Source organism: Oryza glaberrima, chromosome 12 (assembly GCF_000147395.1).
Source record: "Oryza glaberrima chromosome 12, OglaRS2, whole genome shotgun sequence".
Classification (NCBI taxonomy): Eukaryota; Viridiplantae; Streptophyta; class Magnoliopsida; order Poales; family Poaceae; genus Oryza; species Oryza glaberrima.
The window spans coordinates 10117027-10138858 of NC_068337.1; the positions used below are offsets into that span (position 1 = coordinate 10117027).

At 40.4% G+C, this 21832-nt stretch overlaps 2 protein-coding genes and 1 pseudogene across 3 annotated transcripts; all 3 read left to right on the top strand.

Annotated features, from left to right (window-relative positions):
- Nucleotides 1–1267: 1267 nt before the first annotated feature.
- LOC127757166 (maturase K-like) lies at nucleotides 1268–4374 on the top strand. Its single transcript, XM_052282608.1, has one exon. The coding sequence runs from the start codon at nucleotides 1520–1522 to the stop codon at nucleotides 2537–2539; it is 1020 nt and encodes a 339-aa protein (XP_052138568.1). The 5' UTR covers nucleotides 1268–1519; the 3' UTR covers nucleotides 2540–4374.
- Nucleotides 3767–4795, top strand: LOC127757167 (photosystem II protein D1-like; annotated as a pseudogene).
- Nucleotides 4796–11724: 6929 nt separating this feature from the next.
- Nucleotides 11725–20791, top strand: LOC127757731 (WD repeat-containing protein GTS1). Of its 2 annotated transcripts, XM_052283300.1 has the most exons (9): nucleotides 11725–12156; nucleotides 12596–12630; nucleotides 12701–12846; nucleotides 14259–14348; nucleotides 14966–15040; nucleotides 17714–17824; nucleotides 18349–18440; nucleotides 18565–18649; nucleotides 20026–20791. In XM_052283300.1, exons 1-9 carry the CDS (start codon nucleotides 11945–11947, stop codon nucleotides 20380–20382), a joined length of 1203 nt encoding a protein of 400 aa, XP_052139260.1. In that variant the 5' UTR covers nucleotides 11725–11944; the 3' UTR covers nucleotides 20383–20791. The 2 variants fall into 2 exon arrangements, with proteins under 2 accessions (XP_052139260.1, XP_052139259.1); XM_052283299.1 differs by lacking the exon at nucleotides 12596–12630 and having other exon boundaries at nucleotides 12639–12846; nucleotides 20026–20782.
- Nucleotides 20792–21832: the final 1041 nt, after the last annotated feature.

Sequence of the window (21832 nt, forward strand, 5' to 3'; positions counted from 1 at the left end):
ATGTACTGTTTGCTTGGTTTTTACTAAAGTTTTTCCTCGTTTTGCGTGCCAGCGTGTAGTTTCCATCGTTTTGAAAGATCGCAGGCGCAAGGAAAAGAGATCAGAAGGTTGTTGTGAAGAAGCAAGGCAAGTCACACATTCCCCTTGAGCATGTTGATCTCAATTTATAAATGTTTTATCGTTTGCAAATACATATGCATGTTTTGCTAATTACATGGGATCAGGGTTTACCTACCTGCTTGCTTGTGCCATATTATTTGATATATGTTCTTTGTCAACCTTGGGTGAATAAATCGCCTAGATTGTGTTACTTATGTTGACGTAGCTAGAACCATTTGCTTAGCCATGCTTAATTACCACTAGCACAGTTGATGGGATAATTGTAGTATTAGACCTTTTAATATCATGACGAGCTGCATGCTCGGGACATCCGACCATGTTTCTTTGGTCATAATTATCCAACTAAAATGCGACTGAATGGTGGGCTGTGGGTGCATGGTTTTGCTAGTCGCACCCATGGCAATTAAGGACCGGTTCGCGGGATAGACTGGAAGACATACAGCGCTTACCACAAGCGGGAATGGGTAACTGCCTAACTTGAAGTATAGCTTTCCTCTGGTTGACGCATCCAGGCAAGGGTGAGCGTGATGGAGTTCGGATGGGCCCTACGACGGCCTATGCGGCTTTTAGATTCGCCTAGGCACGAGAGGGAATTGCCCGCTGCCCGTGGAAAGTAGGGGTGAAACCTGAGGTGTGGTGTTCTGAGTGTTTTCAATGGTGATAAAATCTTTCTTTTAATGTCTTGCTATTTTAAGATTTTGACAGGGGTGTGCGGTGTAATTCCATTGATTTTTGGATTTCGATCGTATCTAAGATCCTAGTTTATCTGGGTTGCTAACTCAATGGTAGAGTACTCGGCTTTTAAGTGCGACTATGATCTTTTACACTTGGATGAAGCAAAAAATTCGTCCAGACTCTTGGTAGAGTCTATAAGACCGCGACTGATCCTCAAGGGTAATGAATGGAAAAAATAGCATGTCGTAATAAAATCAATTTCTTATTTTGGAATTTTGGAATGGAATAAAAAAATTCTGATTTTCTAGGTCTAATGAATAAATGGATAGAGCCTGGCTCCAATTCTGGTAAAACAAAAAGCAGCAAGCTTAACTTCTTAATTGGAAGAACTCCCTGATCTAATTAGATGTTAAAAATAGATTAGTGCCTGATGTAGGGAACAGCTGGTTTTCCTATGAGTAGACCTTTGATTTTTTCTTTTTTTTAGAAATCCTAATTACTCTTGATTTTGGATTGAAAAGGATGTTATGGATTGAATGTGTAAAAGAAGCAGTATATTGATAAAGAGACTGTATCCCAAAGTCAAAAGAGCAATTGGCCTGCAAAACTAAAGGATTTGTTCTCTTTTGTAATTAGAACAAACATAAACAAATTGGATAGAAAAGGAGCGGGAAAAGATCCATGGATTAGACTCCTTTTCTTCCCCAGGGGTTTGTATTAAAAAATGCAACACCCTGTTCTGACCATATTGTACTATGTATCACCATTTGATAAACCGAGAAATATTTCTCTCTCTCTGATTCAAGTAGAAATAAAAATGGAAAAATTCGAGGGTTATTCAGAAAAACTTAAATTTCCTAGACAATATTTCGTCTACCCACTACTCTTTCAGGAGTACATTTATGTGTTTGCCCATGATTATGGATTAAATGGTTCTGAACTTGTCGAAATTATTGGTTCTAATAACAAGAAATTTAGTTCACTACTTGTGAAACGGTTAATGATTCGAATGTATCAGCAGAATTTTTGGATTAATTTGGTTAATCATCCTAAACAAGATCGATTATTGGATTACAACAATTTTTTTTATTCTGAGTTTTATTCTCAGATTCTATTTGAGGGGTTTGCGATCGTTGTAGAAATCCCATTCTCGCTACGAGAACAGTCTTGTCCGGAAGAAAAAGAAATACCAAAGTTTCAGAATTTACGATCTATTCATTCAATATTTCCTTTTTTAGAAGACAAATTTTTGCACTTACATTATCTAGCACATATAGAAATACCCTATCCTATCCATTTGGATATCTTGCTTCAACTCCTTCAATACTGGATCCAAGATGTTCCATCCTTGTATTTATTGCGATTCTTTCTCAACTACTACTCGAATTGGAATAGTTTTATTACTTCAATGAAATCCATTTTTATTTTGAAAAAAGAAAATAAAAGACTATTTCGGTTCTTATATAACTCTTATGTATCAGAATATGAATTTTTCTTGTTGTTTCTTCGTAAACAATCTTCTTGCTTGCGATTAACTTCTTCCGGAACCTTTCTGGAACGAATCATCTTTTCTAGGAAGATGGAACATTTTGGGTTAATGTACCCTGCTTTTTTTCGGAAAACCATATGGTTCGTTATGGATCCCCTTATGCATTATGTTCGATATCAAGGAAAGGCAATTCTTGCATCAAAAGGAACTCTTCTTTTGAAGAAGAAATGGAAATGTTACCTTGTCCGTTTGTAGCAATATTCTTTCTCTTTTTGGACTCAACCGCAAAGGATCCATCTAAACCAATTAGCAAACTCTTGCTTCGATTTTCTGGGGTACTTTTCAAGTGTACCAATAAATTCTTTGTTAGTAAGGAATCAAATGCTGGAGAATTCATTTCTAATAGATACTCAAATGAAAAAATTCGATACCAAAGTCCCTGTTACTCCTCTCATTGGATCTTTAGCAAAAGCCCAATTTTGTACTAGATCGGGGCATCCTATTAGTAAACCAATTTGGACCTGATTTATCGGATTGGGATATTCTTGATCGGTTTGGTCGGATATGTAGAAATCTTTTTCATTATCACAGTGGATCTTCAAAAAAGAAGACTTTGTATCGACTAAAGTATATACTTCGACTTTCATGCGCTAGAACTTTAGCTCGTAAACATAAAAGCACGGTACGAGCTTTTATGCAATGGTTGGGTTCGGTATTTTTAGAAGATTTTTTTACGGAAGAAGAGCAAGTTTTTTCTTTGATGTTCACCAAAACAACTTACTTTTCTTTCTGTGGATCGCACAGTGAGCGTATTTGGTATTTGAATATTCTCCATATCAATGATCTGGTGAATCCTCTTAATTAATCATTAAACAAAACTAATAAACTAGAAATGATTGATAAATGATCAAGGTAAAACTTTCACAGTTTCTATTCTGAAATGTTCTCTGTACTATAATAAATAGTAAGTGAATCAACTTACTACTAAAAAAATTAGTAGACTTCCTCTTCGGAATAGAAATAGCCTATTTCTACATAGGGAAAGTCGTGTGCAATGAAAAATGCAAGCACGATTTGGGGAGAGGTTTTTTCTCTATTGTAACAAGGAATAATTATCTACTCCATCCGACTAGTTCCGGGTTCGAGTCCCGGGCAACCCATATGGAAACTAGAAAGGAGCAATCTGAGTTTTGATTTTTCACTCACTTCATTTACAAATTTTTTTGGTTTGGTAAATTTTGTTGTATGGATATACAACTGTCAGGGCTGGCTTGGTTGACATTGGTATATAGTCTATATTATACTGTTAAATAACAAGCCTTCTATTATCTTTCTAGTTAATACGTGTGCTTGGGAGTCCTTGCAATTTGAATAAACCAAGATCTTTCCATGATTGCAATTTTAGAGAGACGCGAAAGCACAAGCCTGTGGGGTCGCTTCTGCAACTGGATAACTAGCACCGAAAACCGTCTTTACATTGGATAGTTTGGTGTTTTGATGATCCCTACCTTATTGACCGCAACTTCTGTATTTATTATCGCCTTCATCGCTGCCCCTCCAGCAGATATTGATGGTATTCGTGAGCATGTTTCTGGTTCTTTACTTTACGGAAACAATATTATCTCTGGTACCATTATTCCTACTTCTGCTACGATCGGATTGCACTTTTACCCAATTTGGGAAGCTGCATCTGTTGATGAGTGGTTATACAATGGCGGTCCTTATGAGCTAATTGTTCTACACTTCTTACTTGGTGTAGCTTGTTATATGGGTCGTGAGTGGGAACTGAGTTTCCGTCTGGGTATGCGTCCTTGGATTGCTGTTGCATATTCAACTCCTGTTGCAGCTGCTACTGCTGTTTTCTTGATTTACCCTATTGGTCAAGGAAGTTTCTCTAATGGTATGCCTTTAGGAATATCTGGTACTTTCAACTTTATGATTGTATTCCAGGCAGAGCATAACATCCTTATGCATCCATTTCACATGTTAGGTGTAGCTGGTGTATTCGGCGGTTCCCTATTCAGTGCTATGCATGGTTCCTTGGTAACCTCTAGTTTGATCAGGGAAACCACTGAAAACGAATCTGCTAATGAGGGTTACAGATTTGGTCAAAAGGAAGAGACTTATAATATTGTGGCCGCTCATGGTTATTTTGGCCGATTAATCTTCCAATATGCTAGTTTTAACAACTCTCGTTCTTTACACTTCTTCTTGGCTGCTTGGCCTGTAGTAGGGATTTGGTTCACTGCTTTAGGTATTAGTACTATGGCTTTCAATCTAAACGGATTCAATTTCAACTAATCTGTAGTTGATAGCCAAGGTCGCGTTATTAATACTTGGGCTGATATCATCAATCGTGCTAATCTTGGTATGGGAGTAATACACGAACGTAATACTCACAACTTCCCTCTAGACCTAGCTGCTCTTGAAGTTCCATCTCTTAATGGATAAGGCTTTTCTGCTAACATATAGCAATTTTTGAAGAAAGGAAAGCTAGAAATACCCAATATCTTGCTGGGTATTTTTTATTTTGAATCTTTCTATTCTGAATTTAGTTAACGATGAGATTTAGTATCCTTTCTTGCACTTTCATAACTCGTGAAATGCCGAGTTAGTACGAATTCCCCCAATTTGCGACCTATCATAAGATTTGTTATGTAAATAGGTATATGTTCCTTTCCATTATGAATCGCAATTGTATGGCCAACCATTGCGGGTAGAATGCTAGATGCCCGGGATCATGTTACTATTGTTTCTTTCTCCTCCTTCATATTGACCTTTTCTATTTTTGCCAATAAATGATGAGCTACAAAAGAATTCGTTTTTTTTCGTGTCACAGCTGATTACTCCTTTTTTTTTTCCATTTTAAAGAGTGGCATTCGATGTCCAATATCTCGATCGAAGTATGGAGGTCAGAATAAATAGAATAATGATGAATGGAAAAAAGAGAAAATCCTTTAGCTGGATAAGGGGCGGATGTAGCCAAGTGGATCAAGGCAGTGGATTGTGAATCCACCATGCGCGGGTTCAATTCCCGTCGTTCGCCCATCCCATTATTGCAAATTCCAAAAATGCAATTTTCCATATTCCTAGTTACGTATTTACTTACGGCGACGAAGAATAAAACTATCACTATATTTTTTCCTTTTCCTAGTTCTTCCAAGCGCAGGATAACCCCAAGGGGTTGTGGGTTTTTTTCTACCAATGGGGGCTTTCCCTTCACCACCCCCATGGGGGTGGTCCACAGGGTTCATAACTACCCCTCTTACTATGGAGCGTTTACCTAGCCAACACTTAGACCCGGCTCTACCCAAACTTTTTTGGTTCACCCCAACATTACCCACTTATCCGACTGTTGCTAAGCAGTTTTGGGATACCAAACGGACCTCCCCAGATGGTAATCTTAAAGTGGCCGATTTACCTTCTTTTGCAATCAGTTTCGCTACAGCACCTGCTGCTCTAGCTAATTGCCCACCCCTTCCACTTGTGATTCCTATGTTATGTATGGCCGTGCCTAAGGGCATATCGGTTGAAGTAGATTCTTCTTTTCTCTCATAAAACCCCTTCCCAAACTGTACAAGCTTCTTCCAAAGCATACGGCCTTCTAGATGTATATGACGATCTCTAGACAGATGGATCTTATATGAATCGTATGATGAAGTACCACATGAGTGGATATATAGGAAAGGAATCCAAATCTGCCAAATCGCTCATGTTATGATCTTCTACATCCTAGGTCTCCGCGTTCCGTCATCTGGCTTATGTTCTTCATGTAGCATTCAGATCGAATGACTCTATGAAATTACGTCGATACTTCTACATATTATGGGTAACGTAGGAGACATCCCTATTTTCCCCCGAGGGTCTTAATTACCACTGCTTAGCTTTCAATTCGCCTCTAACCATCAAATTAAATGTGAATAACCCATCCTCCTCTCTTTGAAACAAGGGCGCTTCCGGTTCTGTGGTCAGAGGGGGTTATATGAAGGGTCTTGTCACAATCACTCGACATGGTGACATGTCTAGCCGAGCACGGTGACATGCCGATGGATTGTGTCTTGTGGGTACAGTTGTGCACCTCTGGCTAGAGTAAAATTATTCGAATAGTCGTGCCCGCGGTTATAGGTGATCGACCAGATTCACCGTGATTAGTCTCACACTTAATAAATCGACCCAATGCATTGTAGTTCAGGTGGGTTGGTTGGGCCTATTCAACGTGGTGTAGTGTTGATCAGTAGAAATTTAATATTACTTTAATTAATCAATAGTTTTACTGTTTTGCTCAATAAAATGTTTTACAACTGCCTTTATGCAAATAGCCACAAGCCATCCTTGTATCCCATTGCACGTCTGCATCATTGGTGTGGCTTGCTGAGTATGGTGGTTGTACTCAGCCTTGCTATTGTTCCCCCTTTTCAAAAGTGTAGTGCTTCTGAGTTGAAGACGAAGTTAGAGGACCAAGGCTTAGACCCTAGTTGAGTTTTGCCTGTAGAGTGGAGCTGAAGCCTCGCTAGGATCGCCTTTTTCCGCTGCTGCTACTTTCATTTCGGTGCGAGGACTAAGTGCCTCTTCTGTAAGTATTTTTGCTTTATTTACGTTTGGATCTGTTTATCACTTGTCGTTTTGTGTACCCTGTCTTGTCCTGGACATGGATTTAATACACAAAATAGCTTGGAAATTTGGGCTAAATTTCTGGGCGTGACGCCTATTCACCCCTCTCTAGGTGACATCAAGGTCCTTTCAATTGGTATCAGAGCGAGGTCTCTCATTTTGGGCTTTACTGCCCCGAGAGAAGATGTCGACAAGAGGTGAAATGTTCCTAGAACCTCTTTTCCTAGATGGTTCAAATTACATATCTTGGAGTATTCATGTGCTTAATGTGTTTAGGGCCATGGGTCCTCATATAGAGCGAGTTGTAGATGTGAGTATTTCTCCTCCTAATGATAAAGAGCTATCATTTGAAGAGGGAGAGAAATGCACACATCTCAATGCTCAAGCTATTAATGTTTTGTTTAGTGCTTTGAGTGAATATGTGTTCAAAACCATCATGCCACTTGAAGATGCTCATCTCATTTGGATAACACTAAAGGAAAGATATGACAAGTCTAAATGTGATGGAGAGGATACTCTTGTGGAAGCATCATTTGGGAATTGCTCTACTTCATTACCTCATCATGACAAGTCCCAAGTGATTATCTCCTCCGACCAAGAAGATCTCACCTCATCATCCATCTCATCAACATACACTATGAGCAAGGTAATAAATTGGTGAGTAAGGTTGATGATCTTCCAACTCTCCCATTGGACTCAAATAACACCGATAATGAAATTGCTATATTTCATAGTGTTGTTGACTCATGCATATCACCTAGCACTAAATGTGTGCATGAGGATGATATGGATGGATGCTCTACTTCCTATAGTATTTGTGAAACTAACCTTTTGAAGGAAGAAGTGAATGAACATTAATGGTTAATTGAAGAATCCACATCATCAATTTGTTCATCTTCCATTGCTGAAGATCATGTGTGCTTTATGGGTGATGATGATGACTTCGTGGTTGATCACTTGAACAAGAAGGACACAACAATGGTGATCAAACTCATGAGGGTTATTGAGAAGCAACAAGCATGCCTCATTAAGAAAAATGAAGAAATCAAGGGTCTAGCCGATGAACACAAGAAACTCAAGGGATCTAATTCTTCATTAATTATGAGGTATGAAAAATTGGAAAAATGAATTTGCTTGTGCCACTAATTCTATTGCTTGTGTAGCATCTTTGGAGAAGGAAAATCAAGAGCTCAAATCTCAACTTGAGGAGATCACTAACAAGTATATGGATTTACAAGAAACACACGATGAACTTTTGTGTTCTCATGAGAACCTTGTAGATTCTCATGCCATGGTAGAGATAGCTCATGAGGTGATAATTGCAACGGTAAAATCCTATGAGCCACATGTTCAAGTTGATTTTACTTGTGCTAACACTTGTTGCTCCAACACAAACATTTCCCCGAGCACTACATGTGACTTGGATTGTGTAGGAAAAAGAGAGAAGCACATGGATCATGGACTTGTGGGCAATGCTCAACCTTCTCAAGATACCCGTGGGAACATGGTGAAGAAGCTTGAGAGGGGATCAACAGTAGCTTGCACCAAGTTCTATCAAGAAAACAATAAGTCCAACAACAAGATTAAGGGACAAATTCAAAGTTGGATCAAAACTCCCATTACTTGCTTCATGTCTAAGAAAGTGGGACACTATGCCTTGATGTGTTTCAACAAGATTGATGACCAAGCCACACTTCCAAAGAGGAGAACAAGAAGAAGCAATAGGAAGTGCTATGGATACAATGAGAAGGGTCATGAAGTTGCATCATGCCCCCACATGAAGGATGACTCTGTGTCATCAAGGAAGAAGCTTAATAGCAAGGTAGCAAGTAAAATGCAAGATGTGGTGAAGAAGACACCATGTAAAGACAAGAATCGACTTTGCTACAATTGCCGTGCAAAGGGACATATTGGTAAAAATTGTCCTCTGAGTAACATTTCTAAACTAAACTCCTCATTTGATTATGATTTGCTTAGGAAGGCAAAAAATGACATTTGTGCTACTAGGGTGACTAGTTCACCACATGCTAGCACAAAATTCATTTGGGTGCCTAAGTCTTGTGTGACTTACCTTTATGGACCCAATGTTGTTGGGGACAAAAATGTGCTACAATGAGAATATAGGTATGACTCATGAAAGAAATGGTGGATCTCACCAAGTTCGGAATTTGGAGCCAACCATTGCAAAATTCACGTAAAGAACCAATGTCATCTCGGTAACATGTATCTACAACGAATTATCTTGTATTTAACCTTGTGTAGGTTACATTGCATTCTCATAGCATTTAAGAATTAACATTTCTTGCATATGTGAAAGTCATCATTTATGCATTCTTAAGCAAGATAGGTTGTGATGTATGACTGTTTAATGCTCATTCATATCCATGTATATCACATCTCATATATGTGTTCAAGTTGGCTAAGTGCTAGTTGGTAATTTCAAAATAAACTTTTTAGCCAAAAATGAAAATTTTGAAAACTATAGCTTTTCTATAAAAATCTAATTGGAAATGATCTCAATGTGTGTTTCAAATATCTCTCAATACTTTTATATTTCAAAGAAGAGCTAATTTTCAAAAAAAAAATGAATTTCAACTAAAAATGTAGCTCTAAGTATCTTGTTTTAGCTTTTAACTTCAATTTTTTTGTACAATTAATTCTAAAAGGAATTTGGAAATGGTTTCAAAACGGAAAAGATAGGGTTGGCTAATTCAAACATTTATGGTATTCAAAGTTTCTCTGAAAGGCCAACCGATCAAAATAAATTTAGATCCCAATCTTATCCAAAATATTATCTAGACCATAAATGGCCACTACTAGCACTTAGATGAGTTCTCATTGTTGGGGTTGCATAAATGCATCATACTAGCTCAAATGAGTGCATAATATTCATTCATAGTCATTTCTCACCAAAACCATCTTCATTTGTGTGTGTTTGCATTTTTGAAGAAAAGTGTTTAAAATAGAAGCTTATGTAGCTTTTTGCTCAAACTTGGTATTTTCTTCTAAACCTTGACTTCATGGAGTTGAAGTGTGAAATACATCAATTGAGAGTGGTCTTAATCATGTCAGCATGAAAAATTCCATATCTATCAAGGAACAAACAAAAATCTTCCTATGTTCTCAGACAAATCCAAGAGCAAGCTACTTGACTGGCAAACAAGATATCGCATAATCGATTATAAGCAATTTGCGATGAAGAAGAACAAATCAAGAAATAGTGGAAGAAATCAATAATAAATCAAGAAATCGTGTCCTCCTGGCTTCCCTTGCCGTTGCGGCAGAGCTTCCACTGCCATGGCGAGAGGATGTGATACGCCGGTGTCCTCCGCCACACCTGCCATCACCGTGTGCTGTTACCACCACAGTAGTAGCGCGCTCGCAGAATCCCTAACCCTAGGAGAGGAGGGGAGAGGGGAAGGGGAGGAACTCACCGGGGAGAAGGTGGCCACCGGAGGAGAGACCGTGCCGTCGCCGTCGTGTCCGAGTCACGCCGCGTGCTGCGCTCCGCAGCAGCGCCTCCTCTCGTTATGTTGCCTCCTCCCCTCAAGGGTATTTTCCACACGCTCCGGAGATGTTTTTTTTCAGGGCCGGGGCGCAGGGGAAACATCGAGATGGGTTGGGTTAAAATACCGACTGGGCTTAATCGAACACGTAATTTTTTGTAGTCGGTATCCTTTCCACACCGAGATGATCCATGAGAGTTGGGCTGTGATCCTGGCCATTCCCGCCCCAACCGAACAAGCCCTTATTGGTGAAACGAAAAGAGGAGATCTAGGGGACAAAAACCCCTCAAACAATTTCGTAAAATCTCTAAGGATTCGACCGAATTGGGTGGAGGAAGGCTGCGGCTTTGGGGTGGCATCGTGGTGGAGCTAGGACTCCCGTCCGAGCTTGAAGACGACCCTGACTTGTTGGGTCTGGGCCCATATGTCAGTGGGAGGAGCGAGGGAGGAGGCCCAAAAGAAAAGGAGAAGAGACGAGGGAAGGAAGCGAGCCGGCAAGAGGGAAACATGTGAACGGAAAGATGAGGAGAAGTGGGCCGGGTTCGCCCCAGAGAGAACTGATGGATTTTAATTATTTTTCATTTAAATAAATGTTAAAATGATCTTTGTATTAATAAAATTAAAAATTGAGCTCTGAAAAATCCGATAAAATTTCAGACTGTAATTTATCACGAAGAATTTAATAAAAATTAAGTCCAACCATGTTTATTTGGGAAAATTTAGTTTACACACTTTACTTGTAAATTAAGTAAATTAATGTGTACTTAGTATAAATTCTAGAAATAATTTATTAAATAATTTATAAATCTCTGAAACGAAAATCAGGGTGTGAAAATGTTGCAGACGGCTCCTCCATCCCCCTTCTCCCTTCTTCTTCCTAGTGCCTCTGCTACCGACCATCGATGAGGCATGGCATAGGGAGCTCGCCGTCCTTCCCTCATTTCTCCTTTTTTTTAATCTATTTTTTTGACTGACATATGACCCCATATGTTTTGTTTTTATTTTTTTAATTTTGCTTCCAATGCCATGCTCACATAGGATGAGAACCAACTCAAACCAGTCACATCAGCCGAAACAACCATCCAGACCGTTTTAGGATCTTGTTTGTACTAGTTTTGGATGATGAGGGATACGTTATGTTATATCTAGTTTTACGATTGAGAGACACAATTCAACCTCAACCCTTAGATGAGGGACCTGGGTGAACTTTTTCATTTCGGACCACGCCAATGGTCTAACGGGACGGGCCCAACTTATTCAGTTTCACCCCAGAAATTAGATCAAAACAAGCCCACTACGCCCATCAATAAACCCTAGCAGGGTACCAGTCCAATACCCGCACGCGTACAGCACGCCGCCAGCTGCTGTCGCTTCTCGGCTTTCCTCGCTAGTCGAGGCTCGCGTCGCGTGGTCGGCCCCTCCGCCGGCCGTTCCCTACTTCCTTCGCCGCCAGTCGCCCGGAAAGAAGGCGCATCCACCCTTCTCGCTGAGACATTTCCATCGAGCCACCCACAGGCGGCGAAGGAAGGGATTGCGCGGCGCGATGGAGGGAGGCGGAGAGGATACGGCGGCGGCCATGGCGATGGAGGTGGAGATAGAGGCAGAGGCCGTCCTATGCATGGGGACATCCTCGCCCGCGACGTCCAACTCCTCGTCTCCAAGCCCTAACAGCGGCATCTCCTCGAGACGTTTGGGCCTCAAGAACAGCATCCAGACCAACTTCGGCGACGACTACGTCTTCCAGATAGCTTCTTGGTAGGCGCCCTTCCCCCACCCTGGTTCATTTCAGACTGCAAATTCTTTACCCGTTTAAATGGATTTCACTAGCTTCAGATGATACTTGTCGACCACTTTAGCTTTGGTTTGGGATGTTAATAACCGTGGTGTGCTATTAGGTGTATGCTTTTATGTTATTACGAATTCCATGACATGCAAAAAGGACCATTCAGATTTCAAGACCACATTATTCCTGTCTTTGTTGTTGCTGTTATATTATCATGAGTAAATTTCACAAAACTACACTTTTTGTGGTCCAAGTTACAGAAAACCACACACACTTTGACACTTGGCACTTGAGTACATATATTTTGGTTGTGTAGTTTTCTGCAACTTGAAATTTATCCATACTCATCCTTTTCTCTTTTCATCTTTTTTATGCATGTTGTATGTACTGCTGATATTATGCATGCTTTAGGACTTATGCCCTCTGCATCTTATTTCATATATCTGGTAACAAGTCAGGAGAACTCTACGCTCGCAGTTTCCTTGTCAACAAATGCACTAAAATTATATTCTCCAGCAACTGGGCAATTTTTGGGTGAATGCACTGGACACAGCGGAACAATCCATGAAATTTCCTTTTCAGCCCCATCATCCCCACAAGTAATCTGTTCTTGTTCTTCAGATGGAACTATAAGAGCTTGGGATACAAGAAGCTTTAAGCAGGTCTGTTTTCCTAATCTGGTTATCAAATGCATAATTAAGGGAATAAGTATACTTTACTCTTGCCAGCTGATGTATTTGATTAATTTTCAACTTCTAACTATGGAATAACTGACACCCCTTAACTATCAATACCAAACAAACTCCCCCCTGGTCCAATTCCACCCGGTTTGACGCCACATCACCCTGCTCTTGTTGGTCAGGCCAGCTGCCGCCGTATTGGAGGACCCCATAATTAGCTTCGGCCTAGCATGAGAAGCAGGCCAACCTTTACTGTGGCCAGGAGTCATCAAGTGTGTCAATGACTACACAAATGGCACTGTGTGTGGGCGATGGGGATCCTCACATTCAGAAACTATGGCAGTTCATTGTTTAGGGGCAGCCAACAGCAGGGACCTGTGGTAATAGGAGGGAGATGAAGAATTTGAGGCTGGCATGTGGGAATCACCATCTTTTGCTGATTGGACTGCACTTTTAGCACCTAATCAGCTAAACCACCTTTGGATAGTCTTAGAGATATGCCTGCTATTGATAGTTGGCAGTGCTATTTGTCCTGCTTGATAGTTGGAGGGAAATGAGAGAACTGCAGTACTTGAGATGGGTACAGTAGACTGTCCACACTATTCATTATGTTAATGTGCTGACAAATCACATACTTAGTTCTGTTACTTAAAAGGAGTTAGTGATGATGTTGTGGTCTGCAACCCCCCGACACATTCTCCTAAAGGATCTTCTATTAATGGGTCAACTTAGACCTGTCTACATATTTTGGGCGCTGGTGGATGGTTGGTCAGATATGAATTATACATGTTGAGTTGAGGACAATCAAATTTGATTCTTTTAAGTTCCAGTTTTTTGGTATATCTCTTCGAGATACGGCCCAAAGCACAACCACTGTGCTAGCTTATGCACTTCTTGCTCAGTAGTATTTCCATGAAATCATCTTTTTGAGTTTATCTTTTACATGGTAAAATGTAAATGCATGGCCTTTTGTTACACATAAAGACCTTCCCGAATGCAACTTTTATATCTGGTAAATTCTAATAGTCTACTCAATCTTGTGCAATTAAGTTTGTCTCTGTTCTGCTGATAATTGGATCACAATTGATGTTGCCTTTTCATGGAACTAACATCAATATTCGGTGTATATGGTTATAAATTGTCATGATATTGTTTTTGTGCTTATGCTAAATTATACAGACAAAATTTTGCATCTACTACTGCTTTTCATACTCTATTTGTTGTCCATATCTTTTCAATATAACATTACTAGGACTGATTTAACATTATTAAGCAGTGCGATTGGCTTAATTGTACGACCAGTCTGTTAGCTGTTTTCATTAGTATTATAATTGGTTTAAGTAATTATATATATTTCTAAATTCAACCATCACTGGTTCAAATGTTTTGCATAGATATCTTTGCTAAGGGGTTCTCAAGAATTGTTCAGCTTCTCCTTTGGTGGATCAAGTGGTAACCTACTTGCTGCCGGTTCTAATTCCCAGGTAATTGAGTTGAGTTTTATTCTTTCACAGATATTAGGACTGTTTACATTCTCACTTAACTGAAAACACTAGAGCAAAAGTAATGAACTGCACCATCCACTGTTCGGATTATAAGCCACAAATTCTAATCCCGGAAGTCTGTTTGTTTGGCAAAAACTGGCTAAAACCATAATAAATTGATGAAACTAATTTGTTGAATGCTTCAATCTGGTGTTCAAATAGATCAAGATGAAACATCAAAGTAACTGAGAATTGAGAATGATGGCTAGATGTACAATTTCTGAATAGTGGACTATTGTTTGCTCAGCCATTCTGATGCTTGTGTGCACCGTCTCTTGCATGAAAGGCAATTGTAGCTGTAGATCGGTGTCTCCAGCCATTGCAAGGGAAGGGGAGCATCTCCAATAGCCTCTCTATTCCAGCCCCTGTAGCTATATTTACCAATTATCTCCAAAACCAGTTCCAACTATGAACTATCTCAATCTCAAAATTTATCTGATTAACATACCAGGATGGTTTACTTCCATATGTTTGTGACGTGACTTCTAGAAAAAAGAATCTTATGATGTTACACTTGTTTTGATTCTTGTTGTCTCATTCTAATTTGTTGGTTGTAGGTTCTATTGTGGGATTGGAGAAATTCTAAACAGCTAGCATGCTTAGAGGAATCTCACATGGATGATGTGACTCAAGTATGTATTGTTCTATGTCATATATTTTACTTTGCATTCTTTTTGTTACTCAGGACTGTTTGTTCCTTCTCTACATTAATGGAACAATCTGTTCAAGAAAATATTTGGGTGCAAGTAGTCCACAAATAAAATTGGTCATACATTTTTATGTTATTGTGTATTTATGTAAAGTAGCTGACTCATTGCATTATTAGAGCCATAGTACAAAAAACCGGACAGGCCGGGGGGTTAAACCGAAAAAACCAGAACCAGAGGTCTGGATGGCTTGGTTTGCTATAAAGACCGCCCCTGCATGTGAAGTGGAACAAACCGTCTAAACTGGATGGTTTTCATGTGAACCGGTGAACTAAGGCAAACCGAGCCGGCCGGTTTATCATGCCAAGAGAGGATGAGCCTTGATGGGCCAGTCAAGGGCCTTGTGCATGCAAAGATCACAAGGCCCACGGTTCATGTACTTATTGAAAATAGCAAGAAAAAGGTAGAGAATGGGGGTTCGAACACAGGTCAGCTGGTTGAAAGCTCTACGCATCCACTGTCCAGCTAACTTTCGCAAGTGACAAATGGAGAATATGCATACAATATAGCACTTCCGGTTCAACATTCGAACCATGTGAACCGGCAGTTGAACCGCTCTTGTTTAGAGCATAACTATCTCAACTAAAAGACGCCTTGCAATAGATAGCTCTTGTTTAGTGTTGACTTGAATGATGCAGCCTCAGGCTAGGTACATGAATCAGTTTCACCTGTTAAAGGAATGTAATGTTTAACCTAATTGGAGGAATAGGAATCATGGACCAAGCAGGATCAATGTTAAAGCTTGTTTACTTGCTGTTCTGTTTCATAGCTGCTTCATTTGGTAGCTGCATTTGTGGAATTTGGAGGGCTCTGGTCCTGGTGAATGGAGAGTATTCACAATCTAAGAGGTATTGGACACCTGGCTGCATCAATAGTTAGATCTTATGTGCAGAAAGATCATTTGTGCAATCTTGATGTCATGCTAATATGCATGCTGCTGCCTAGTCACCGACTAGTCATCTGACTAATTACCCAAACTGACCTTTTGTGAGTTGACTCGACTTGATGGCTTAATGCTGTGAGCAACTGAGCATTACACCTTGTGACTTCATCTTTTGGAGCAGACACTGAATGTGTTCATCTGTTATGGACACTAATTCATGGATGGGTTAAGGGTCTAAAGACTGGGATAGAAGTGAGATCACTCTCATCGGTACTAGGCTTGTCCTCATTGCCAGTAGACCCTGATCAAGCTACACCTACTTTATGATTCTTTATTGCTTACTTACATGGGTTACATGGGTCCCTTATATGGGAGGTTCTTTTGCTGCAGTACTGGAGGCACTTACGTGAACAGTACCATGAATAGTATCTCTACCTTAACACACCATATTTCTAATTTCTAACTGAACATTCCTAACTACTACCTCCGTCCCAAAATACAAGGAGTTGTAGACTTGGGCACGGGTATTAAAGAAAGTAGGTGGTATTAAATGGGAGAATGATTGATTAAGAAGAGGAAGTAGGTGGAAAAAAATTGAATGGTGGAAGGTTGTGTTTTGTTGAAAAGGAATTGTAGGTGGAGAAGTTGTTCTATTTTGGGATAAATTTTGAATGCTAGAAGTTGTATTTTGGGAGAGGGAGTAATAGATATAATACCAAATAACTAAGCCATATTGACACAATAGATGTGATTGGTTGAGGCAATAGATTTATTATGGAAGGTAAATCCTAAACCTTAATTGTATTGCTACACTGCTACAGTACATGATACTGTTCGTGCACTACATCTGTTGTGGCAAGGCATCTCAACCTCAAGCTGTGGCAGTAACTACGGCTGAAGTCTTTGGTGACCCATGTCGATGAAACTGTATGCCAACGGAATCTTGTGTAGACGATCATAGGCTCTCCAATGAACAGTTGTGAAGGAACCCTTCCATAACATCACCTTTATATAAAAACACTTAGGCTGTGTTCTTCCCCCCATTTTCCCAACACATCTCTCGTTTTCCGCGCGCACGCTTTTCAAACTGCTAAACGGTGGGATTTATGCAAAAACTTTCTATATGAAAGTTATTTTAAAAAAATCATATTAATCCATTTTTCAAAAAAAAAGTTAATACTTAATTAATCATGTAATAATACAAGCTTTGTTTTGCGTGCTGGGAACCTCCTCCCGAACACAGCCTTAATCAAGTGAGAACTGAGTCATCCTGCTGGCATATTTGAAGGCATTAATGCTGGAGACTACATGTGTATACTATCAAAATATGTGAGCATGCGGATATCCAATCGAAATGGTCCTAGAAGCAAACAGTACTTTTATATAAAAATCATGATCTAATGATCTGCTGTCTCCGTACCATGCATTATCAGCATTTAGATTGATGGACTAGATATCAAATATGCACCATTATATTTTACAAAGTGATGCTTGGATGGTTTTGTATGTTTTCTACTCTTCATGGAGACAACTATTTTTATATCACAGGAGACAACTACTTTCATCACTTACTCTAAACATTTTGATAATGTGCTTACTGAATCACTTGAATGCATTTTATTGTGAAAATATCTTGTATTTGCTACTGTTCCTCTCATACTATTTCTGTATTCTGGGTGATTATAAATTTTTATGTTGTCACCTTTTTTGGACAGGTAAAATTTGCACCACATCAGCATAGCAAACTCATTTCTGCAGCAGTTGATGGATTAATATGTGTTTTTGACACTGATGGTGACATGAACGAGGACAATCATTTGCTATCTGTATGTTTTAGTTGTTTCCTGTGCCCAAATGCCTTGTCTTACATATCCTGCTATGTCAGGTTATGGTTTGATACTTTGATGTTTGTTGTTTACTGAAGTATCCCATTAGTACTTCAAGTTATGTTCCTTTGTTGTTTCATATGACGATGCCAAATGCGCATGATGTTTTTTCCCCTTTTTGTAACTTCAATAACTGGCCATGTGTGTAAAATGCTGTTATTTGTTCGTGAAGTACATGATAGAGCTTACAATTTTATTCCTCACCGCTTCTTATAACAATGCTACTGTTAATCTCCATAGTTCTTTGTTAATCTTCATACAATAGAGCTTACAATTCTTGTATGTTACGGATGCAGTTCTAGTTTTGCCTATTCTTTTCTTGGTTGTTAGTACTATTCAATTGTGGTATTACAATATCTCCCTTTTGAAGTATTTTTTTTTTAATTTTAATGGTTCTGCATGAGGTTATTTGTATGAAGATGTCAATTTTGGGTGATAGTTCTCTGATATCTGATCTTCCCTAGGTTATGAATGTGGAGACTTCTGTTGCAAAAGTGGGATTTTTCGGCAACACATACCAGAAGATCTGGTGCTTGAGCCACATTGAAACATTAAGGTAGTTTATTCGGTTTGCTTTCTCTGGTTTGGCAATGTCATGTCATCTGACTTATATTTCAAAGTTCAAATAAATAAATAAGGACAAAAGTCTAATTGTGATTTTTGCTGTTGAATTCTCACAGTACCTGGGACTGGAATGATGGGAGTAGAGAACTGAATATAGATGATGCTCGTTCCTTGGCAACTGATAGGTGGAACCTTGACCATGTGAGTTTCTAATATTTGCCTTTATACATTCTAGCTACTCAGCATTTGTTGGCATGTAGTGTGGTATTTGGTAATTGACAGTTTTTTTTATATTAATATTAGAGAGTTATGATATTCAAACAATCATACCTCATTAGTTCATTGCTTTCTTCATTTGGCTCATGGTACAAAAAGATTACAGAACTTCACGAAATGAATGATATTGTAGCACCTTATATCTGTAATCGTCTTCATCAACTAACTCCAGAACTAGCCAAATTTTAGATATACTCCCTCTATTCTTTTTTACTTGTTGCTTAGGACATTGACATAATCTCCAATGCACTTGTTTAGGGTATATAGAGTGCGTGACCGTCTTTCTTTACTCCTTGCACAGTTCCACTGTGGAGACACTATAGGGAACTCTCCATTCCAGTCACCATTCTTGCTGGCTACAGAAACCTATTCTCTCCAATCATGGAGCCAATCCAATATCCTCATGCATCATTTTATGTTGCACCCTCTTGTCATCTTCTCATATGAACCCAAAATTTGCTTGATCTTTATTTTTCACAGCTTACTGAACTGACTATCTCCTCTAGATGCCTTGTCACTGTTGTTGCAAGTGTTACATTCCCGTTTACGGGACCTCACTACCATAGTGAAAAACCGGACCGGCCTGGCGTTTGAACCGGAAATAACCGAAACCAGAGGTTAGCTCGGTTCGGTTCAATAGAAAGACCGGCCATGTAATCGAACCGGTTTGAACCGCTTGAACTGGCTGGTTTTGAGGTGAAACGGACAATAAACTGCTATCGGTTGAACCGGGCTAAGACATGCGAGAGTGTAAATGGGCCACACGAAGGCCCATTTAGTTCTTCAGCCTACCAAGACGATTTTTTGTTTTTTTTGAAAAAATGCCAAATCGCTCACGGAGGAGATTCGACCTTTGGTCACCAGGTTGTAAGCCGGCTGCGCTGACCATCCCACCACGTGCCCTTATGTGCAAGTATCAAAAGTTCAAAACATATAAACTAGATGACCTTATTAAACCGCGGTTCAACCGTCCAACCCGTCGGTTCGACCGCTGGACCGGTGAACCGAGGTGTTCACCGGGTCATCCACCGGTCCGGTTTTTTCAACTATGCTCACTACGCCTCCATTGCTGTCCACCTACTTAGTCTAAACGTCAACTCAGCTTTTCCTGCTTCTCTCTAGATTGGTTGATGTGGCGAAACAGAGGGATTGCTGCCACAATGTGAAACTACACGATGTGGCTGCCCATGATGCTTCATTGTTTAATTAGCGTGGTTGGCAATGCAATATAGCAGTCCAGGGAGGCAAATTACCTAGACAATTTATTCTCAACGTCTAATTCTGTTTACTATATTTTGTAGGTGGACTATTTTGTTGATTGTCACTACTCTCTGCCCGACGACAAGTTATGGGTGATTGGCGGCACAACTGCAGGGACAATAGGTTACTTCCCTGTAAGAGCTGGTCTTGAAGGGGCAATAGGTTCCGCAGAAGCTATCCTTGAAGGAGGCCATACAGACGTTGTTAGAACCGTATATCCAGCCGCAAACACTCATACTGGGCAAAACAGGGGCATTTTTGGATGGACAGGTGGCGAAGATGGTCGTCTGTGTTGTTGGCGCTCTGGTGAAATTGCTGAGATGAACAAGTCTTGGATCTCTAGTTCATTAGTGTCAAGGGTTCAAAAGAAAGCTAAATGCCGACAACAGCCATACTAACTGATGCGATATATGTCCGACACATATGGTTAACAAAATACAGCTGTTCTCCTATATTAGGAAGGTTGACAATTGTTAATCCGTAATGTTTCCCTTGTATGTGCTATATAGATTATTTTCGTTTCAAATGAAGTAATGTTTGTGTTTACTACCTTCGTCCCAAAATATAACTACTTCTAGCTATGAATTTTGATATAGATATGTCCAGATTCATTGTTAGAAATGCTTATATTCTTTGAGAATGTCTCCGTCGTCTCTTTTTTAACCTTATTGCCCTCACAACTACCTAATAATCTCCTACAAGTGGATCACTGTCAATTTTACATTTGATAGGGTCACTAACACTGTCATCGCCGCTATCGTGTGCTTGTTATTGTCATCTCCTACAAGTGCTATCTTGTGGTACCGTTTGTATCTAGGCTTGCGCGTATAGTATTTTCGAGCCTAGGACCAACATGGTACTGATTTTGAATGATTTTTCAACTTTACATTATCTGATTTGAGCATTTGCTATTCATTTACTACATATTTGAGCCTACTTGAGCTATTACTTTGGGTGGGCATAGTGAGGTGGCACCGGGAGGCCACGTGGATGGCCCAAATTCCCCCGAGTTGAATCGGATGACCGGTGCAAGTGGGAGTGGGGCTCGACAATTGGCTGGCTGGGTAGCGGCGGCGCGTAGCCCTATGATCACTAGTGACGACCAACTGGCACGACGGCGCACATGGGAAGCGGTGAAGGTGGGAAGGAGTGTGACGGTGTGCTTACCGAGGGAAGAAGACGACGACATGGCACATGAGGTGGCCGGCGGCGGTCAGCGGCGGTGAGAGAGGTGGCGCGGGAGTAGACGAGGAGAGGATTCTCACCGTTCGCACGCGACGGGTAGGGGAGAAGGGAAGGTGGCCGACAGCGGTGCTCCTCCGGACGGGGATGGCCGCAACCTCGGGAAGGTGAAGGAGTTAAGGGAGGGAGAGGAGTCGCGGCGCAGCGAGAAACGCTAGCTGGAGATTGAGTTCGCAGCGGAACTCACTAGGGAGTGTGAGAAAGCAGGTTTGGGCCCCGATTTGAGGTTGCGGATGGGTGGCCAAGCTACTGCTAGGCGCATTTTAGCGGAAGGTGGAAGCACCGCAGCCTAGCGTGATGCCAATTGCTGACAGTGAGCAGCCAGATGCTACAACAGTGGCGGTGGTTCGGATTGGCGGTGGAAGAGGCACTCTAGCAGTGATGATGTGAACCCGCGAGGGTTTGTGTCCCGATCTTTCTATGGGAGGCGGGGATAACTCACTTGGATGAAGAAGACGTTCACGACCCAACTACAACCATCTAATGACGCTGCGCCTTAGCAACCAATACAACGTCTGTTGTCGCGAGCTTGTGGTGCACAACAACCAGGCAACGAGGTCGCTCTTCCTGCAAGCAATCGAAGAACAAGTAGAACAAACACTAAAT